At 33.4% G+C, this 6,681-nt stretch overlaps 1 protein-coding gene across 1 annotated transcript; it reads right to left on the minus strand.

The window, feature by feature from the left end:
• Nucleotides 1-2,268: 2,268 nt before the first annotated feature.
• On the minus strand, nt 2,269-2,697 carry LOC141600748 (uncharacterized). Its single transcript, XM_074420994.1, has one exon. The coding sequence runs from the start codon at nt 2,695-2,697 to the stop codon at nt 2,269-2,271; it is 429 nt and encodes a 142-aa protein (XP_074277095.1).
• Nucleotides 2,698-6,681: the final 3,984 nt, after the last annotated feature.

The following is a 6,681-nucleotide window of genomic DNA, read 5'->3' on the forward strand; positions in this document are numbered from 1 at the left end:
AATTATCCGCCAGTCAACACATGAAACCGTCTCCACCTAATGTGGAACTGAGTCCTGCTACTACTCCTCAAATATCTCGTCCAATATCATAGTTGTTATTAGTCAACTTGTATTCCTATTCTTATGTTTATTGTTAACTATATTCAAGGATTAGTTAGCTTAGATACTTACCTCTCTTTATGCATAAATACTAACAGATACATCTCTTGTAATTTACCTCATCATCTATAATAAGATTCGATACTTTACATCAAGTTCACCCCAACCAAACGGGCATATATTACTAATGGGAAGTCCTCACTTAGGTAAAGAAAGAGCTGTTGGTAAATGGTAATATGCCATGTAACAACTTTCAAAAGAACAAATGAATACGAGGTTGTCCAGCTGTTTAAACAAGACGACTCCAGTAAATATCGATAACTCGTGGCGGCAATATACAATCCGTTACTTACGCATTTCCAGTATAAAAAAAATCATCCCTTTCAAGTATCGGAATCTCCATGGAGCAAATTTTTAAAGGGGAAACTTGAATCATATATTATATTAAAACTGAAACCGGAAAGCCACGTGTTATCTGCAGAATGAATTGTCCACGTGTGAAAGGCAGAATCCTTTGTATGTATGTTAATTGGTTAAATGCAAAAGTAGGATAAGAGTATAATTGCTAAGCACTAATGACGGAAGTAATTTGTTCATTTTCAAATGTTTGACTAACTTCTAAAATTAGGTTATTTTCTTCAAAAATCAGGCAACAAATCAACAAAAATAAAAGTCTGCATTATACAATATCTACGGATATTCCAAAATATTTTCTTCCCTGGAAAGCAAAGATAATTAGGTAAACGAAATATTTTAAGGTGTTATTCATGGAAACAATATCATATAACCACGCCTTTCAAACTTGAAATAAAAAAGCTTGCTGATATTTTACCATATTTGAATCTTATATTGCAATATTAATGGAATCAATTTGACAATTTTATGTAAGGAACAAAGTTATGTCATATTTTTTCCATCTTTTTTTGTTTAAGTTACAAATATCATATTGAGAAGGCTAAATTTTATAATTTTTATTTTTAACTTCAGTTGTATGTAATGCTACAAAAGCAGAAAGAAGGCGGCCGAAAAAAAGAATACTCCATCGAATAAGATGAAAATAGTGCATCGAGAGAGCAAAATAGAATGATAATTTTTAACTGGCAAGTTGTTTGATTGTTTTAACATAGAATTTTAAAGTCATATTATTGTTATTGTTAGAAAATTTCAGATTTTTTTATGCTATGGTGTAAAGATGAAGGTCTCTATCTAATGTAGCATGGCTATGAATTTTTCTCACTATTTGATAACGGTTTGATACTTTGACTGTGTAATTCTCATACTTTTTCGTGGTGTATATCTTTTCATTAGTTTAGATTTGAGTCGATTGAGATTACAATTAACAATAAAACTCTCATTCTTGAATGTCGTAGGATCATTGTATTTGTGGATTTACAAGTCTCGATCGACAAAGGTAGCTACAATTACTGACCTCATGTGTTGCAACTCTTAGAAGGTAATCTATCTCCACTAATTTTAACTTGAACTATTGCTTTTATTCGGTTTAAGTTTCTATTGAAAGTGTTTAATTTATTGTCTTTCAAAGAAAGTATAAATAAATTAAGAAGTACGAATTCTTGAATATGAGTTTTCTTTTAGAGGTTGCTGATGTATTCTAAAATATATACTCATTTTGTATGCCTATGTTATATAAGAGTAATACAATTTATGTTAATACTTCAAACTTTAAATTATTTTTTTAATGTTTGTGCATCCAAAGTCAGCTATAATATGGCGTACATTATCTGTCTTTAAAATATCTGAATGCTTTATTTGATAAATTGCTTATTACATTTCCCATTATGGATTTGTGTTTGGGTCCAATTTCAAAGACACTATTGAATATAATAATTCTTCAAAAAAATTAAGTATCATAGTTATTCTTTTTTTTTTTGATAAAATGTAAGTGTATTATCAAAAGGAGAAGTCACCATACAAGGAAGACGGATCAGAAACATCACTCGACATTAACTGATCCAAGCTACCTACCAAACAAAGGCAGCCCAAAACAAGGGAGCCCAACAACAAAAAGCAATAGGAAACAACATCCGTCTACCTGATCAAAACAAAACTCATATCACAACAAAACCCGATTTTGACCTTCCCTACCAAAAATCCCCCTTTTCAGACACAAACCCTTTCTAACACCTCTGATCATATTCTCCCCGATCTCTACGGTTTGCTGCCCAGAAGCCGATCAATCAAAATAGCATCATTTCTCTCAACTTTTTTTTTATTAGTTGCATCTCTCAATCTAACTTGCATCTCCTGAATGATATCTCGAGCAATTTTCTGGGGACGATATAAAATTGATTCATGCTTACATAGGTTTCTTTGTCTCCAGGTATGATAAAGACAGGCGTTTATCGTAGCATTAAGAACTCCCTTCTGTAATTGGGATCCCGATCTGGCGAGCTTCCACTCCAGCACATCCTGCAATGGTAAAACAATACCAATCCAGGCCCCTACTACAGCCATGACGACCTCACTGTACCGGCAAGCAAAGAACAGATTCGGAATACTTTCAGTATCAGCCCCACAGATATAGCAGGTATCCTCTTCACCAATCCCTAAATTAAGGAGTTTATCTCTTGTATTCATGTTTCTATGATGGTATTTTACTTTTAATCGCATGGTTGATGGACTTCATAGATATATTTCTTACAAAGTTAATGTTCATCAGTCTGAAGTGTACATCAAAAATCTCTCATCTCTTGGTATACGTTGTGGAGGAGAACCACACACTATGACAATTTAAAATCAACGCATTTCGAATCAACGTTTGTCTTACTTAAGATCTACGATATTTCACAACGTTCTTCTATTTTCTTCTTTATTTTAATCGGTGTTGTAGTCATTTTTCTTTTTTAAGTTAAAATGGTCTTAAAGCGGATTAGTGTTCAAACCAAGGTCTAGTGGGGCGAACCTTTGCCTCAGTTATCATCCTTAAGCCAGTGCACTTAAACTTTATATAGCCAAGCGTTAATTATTTCATCTTTTCTATGTTATGCTTCTAAATACTCCCTCCTATCCAATCCAATGTACCCACTTTCCTCTTTTGGGCTATCAAATCCAATGTTTCCCTTCCTTATTTGGTAAAAACCTTGACAAAAGTATCCTCTTAGATTTCTTTTTATTACATTTATGCCATTGACAATAACACATTAAACCACCCCATTATATTTCCTGATTTTTATAAACCCATTCATTATTCACTTAACCCACCCCACCTAATCTAATTAGAACCTAATTTGTAACCCCATCTTATACACATCGCAGCCTCTCTCTTCCCTCATTCTTTTTCCCCTGGTCTGCTTTCTTCGTCTTCTCCATCTCTGATCTCCTCTCTTCATCTTCATCCTTGTTCTCTTAGTCTCGTTTACAAATCAACTTTGTTTTCGTCTTTACCCTAATCTAATTTTTATTCTCACTTTTTACAAAAAAAAATGAGGAAAAACCCTAGATCTACAAATTTGGGAAAGGGTAATTTATCTCCAGAAAAAATGAGGAAAAATCCTAGGTTGTTTCCTTATTTTCGTTGTTCTGATGAAGCGTCTTCACGGGTTCCTCTTTCTGTTTTTTCAAGGAATCATATTCCTAATCTTGTCATTGATGATCAGCATAAGAGGGTTAGTCATCCTGATTTTCTTGAGGGTGATAGCTTTAGGGTACCAAGTGAGTCTCCACAAGATATTATTGTGCCTAATTCTTATGATGGAGAGTATGACGAGTTGGAGATTTTAGGCAAGGATGATGACAATGAGGCATCCTCATCCCTTAAGATGGATGATGAGAAGATCGGTTTCGAAGAACAGCTAAAACATGATCGCTCGGACTTTATGTGTACGATGCTACCTATCATAAAACAAGAAAAGGGGTGTCACTCGATGAGGAAGTATTACTAGTGTTGTTGGCGTTTGGTATGGTTATTTTTACACTCGTCTTTAATCAGTATAATTATCGTTATTTTTGTTTATCTTGGTCAGATCGTTCTTCTGTATCATTTGTTTTTGGTATGTGTTATTTTTGTGATGCTTTGGCAGATGGGTGTCTAATACTCCGTAAGACAACCCGATGAAGTTTTGGCTATGGGTTGTCTTTTGGTGTCACCCCAACATAAGTATGGAGTATATACTCGTTGATGAAGGCTCAAATTAACATGTTTTGAATGCCACCGTTATGTTGATAGACGGAGACACTAAAACAGCTCAATGATGAGGAGTATTTCTCCGAAGAGTTGTTAGGATTCTACTACAACGATGAATTTCTACTCTGAATCATAACATTCATTACATGTTTTGGATGTAAAGAAAAACATAACATTCATTTTAGCCACCAAGTCTTAACTAGTACACATTACATTAATTACATGTTTAGGATGTAAACATTACAAAAAGGAGTGACTATGTTTACCACATAAACATGATCAAACACAGAATATCTCTTTACAAAAAGTTGTTGCAGGGCTGCTGTTATGCAAATGAAAACTAAACCGTACTAGATTGAAACCCATGTTCCTCAAAGTTTCAGACCTCAAAGTTGTAACCCAACTGATTCATCACTGTTTGTATTTCTGATTGAAACTCATGTTCCACTAAGTGAGTAACACATTCTCTTACCAAATTTTCGTCTACAGTTAAATTTTTGGAAGTCTTCCTTGTCATTGTAATATCCCTTTTTGCATGTGTGATATTGGGAAATTGTTAATGACCTTTGCATTTGAGGATTTCTGTCATAACACACTCCAAAATTAGAAAATTGTCATTTAATATACTAGGAATATGTACCTGAAAAGCATTCTCCACTAATTCCACTAACTCATCAATGTTGTTTGTTGGGTCTTCATTCTGCAAAGATTGTATAGCCCTAAAAAACCCAAATCATTAATGAAGAGTCTATCGATCCGAAATACTCAAGAGGGGGGAAGGGTGAATTGAGTATGAAAATTTAGCTCACTTTTTCGATTGATCGTATGAGAGTGATGTGTTAATTAATTACTCGAAGTTTATGAATTAAACTTGACTAACTAATTATCAATGTAAAGCGTAAATAACGAAATAAAGAACGATGCAAAGGACACATGAAATTTGTAGTGGTTCAGTTTCACACGTCGAAGCCTACGTCCACTATTCTCGATTAATAATTTTAGTACCTTTTTACGGATTACAAAGTTATCAACCCACTCGTACAACTAACTCTAGTTGTAACTCAATTGAGTACCGTTAAATACATGGTTTCGACAATCTTACGTTAATAAGAAAGTGCTTAATTGTTCTTCTAGTGTTCATAATATGAACGAGTAAGAAACAATATTTAAGCGCTATTATCTTATGACAATACTTAGAAATAATTGTAATATGAGATATCACACGACTTTTCAAAAACAATTTTAACTTGCAAAAGGAATAATCAACTTAAAGACATTTGCAAAGGATGTTTTGTTCAAATATTGAAAAGTTATTTTAAATGAATTATAATGTGTACTATTTATAATAGAGAGGAGATTTAGGTTTTCATAAGAAAACCCTAGAGTGTCGTGGATCTCGTGTAGGTTAAGAAAGTAATAAGATCTATCTTTTTCCTATCTTAACCCAACAATATCTTAAATAAAAGATATAAAATAAATATAAGGCTCACCTAAAGCCATCTTTATCTTTGCTCGTCCCCACCATTTTCATACTATTTTTCGAGTTACACCCCATTTTGTTGTTGCATCGTTGATGATACCATGACAAGGCTCACCATTACTCGCGTTTGCAAGCATAAAGTGGACCATAGTCTCCTTTTATTGGTTGTGAGGCCGCCCTTTCGCATATTTATAAGGCGGTTAATGTAGAAACAAGTAATTCAATGTTACAGTTATGAGGAAGCATTTATAGAGAAGCATTTAACATGATGGAAGAATTAGATGAAGATTGAGTATTTAATGTTTTGAGGAAAATTTAATGCAACAGTAAGAGTATGCCTTGTGTTATAGTATTTATTCAGTTGTCACTTTTGCTTTGGAATATGTAATTAATTTGGAGGGAATTTTTAATTTAGCCTCCAAAATTTTTAGGCGATAAAGTTTAAATTTGGCTTGTAAAGTAGAAATTTTCAGTTTCGAGTTGTATCACTATTTCGCGTGCATCTCAAAAATATCTCACCTTTTTGGGTGGGATTCATTAATAATGATTATTTTTTCACTCTTATGTTTATTTCATTATTGATTCTTAATGTACTTCAATATAATTTCATAAATACCCCCATAAAAACTCCATAAAGTAACTTCACCATAAAACTTGTACCCGGCCCCGCGGGTACATTTGATTGGATATGAGAGCATGTATAATAGAGAGGAAGTAACCTCCTCTTAGCACTCTCTTTCATCTAAGAGGAGGTCCTCTCTATTGTGGACAATGCATAGAACATCCTCTTAGAAGGAGGATGTTCTCCACTTCCTCTAATATTAGAGGAAGTGGAACATTGGCCCTTGGGCCAACTAGCCCATCATATTTTTTTCATTTTTCATTTTTAATTTTTACATTTTAATTTTTCCTTTTAATAGAAGTTAAAATATAATTAAAATGGTAGAGGATAGATAAG

This window comes from Silene latifolia, chromosome 9 (genome assembly GCF_048544455.1).
Source record: "Silene latifolia isolate original U9 population chromosome 9, ASM4854445v1, whole genome shotgun sequence".
NCBI classification, from domain to species: domain Eukaryota; kingdom Viridiplantae; phylum Streptophyta; class Magnoliopsida; order Caryophyllales; family Caryophyllaceae; genus Silene; species Silene latifolia.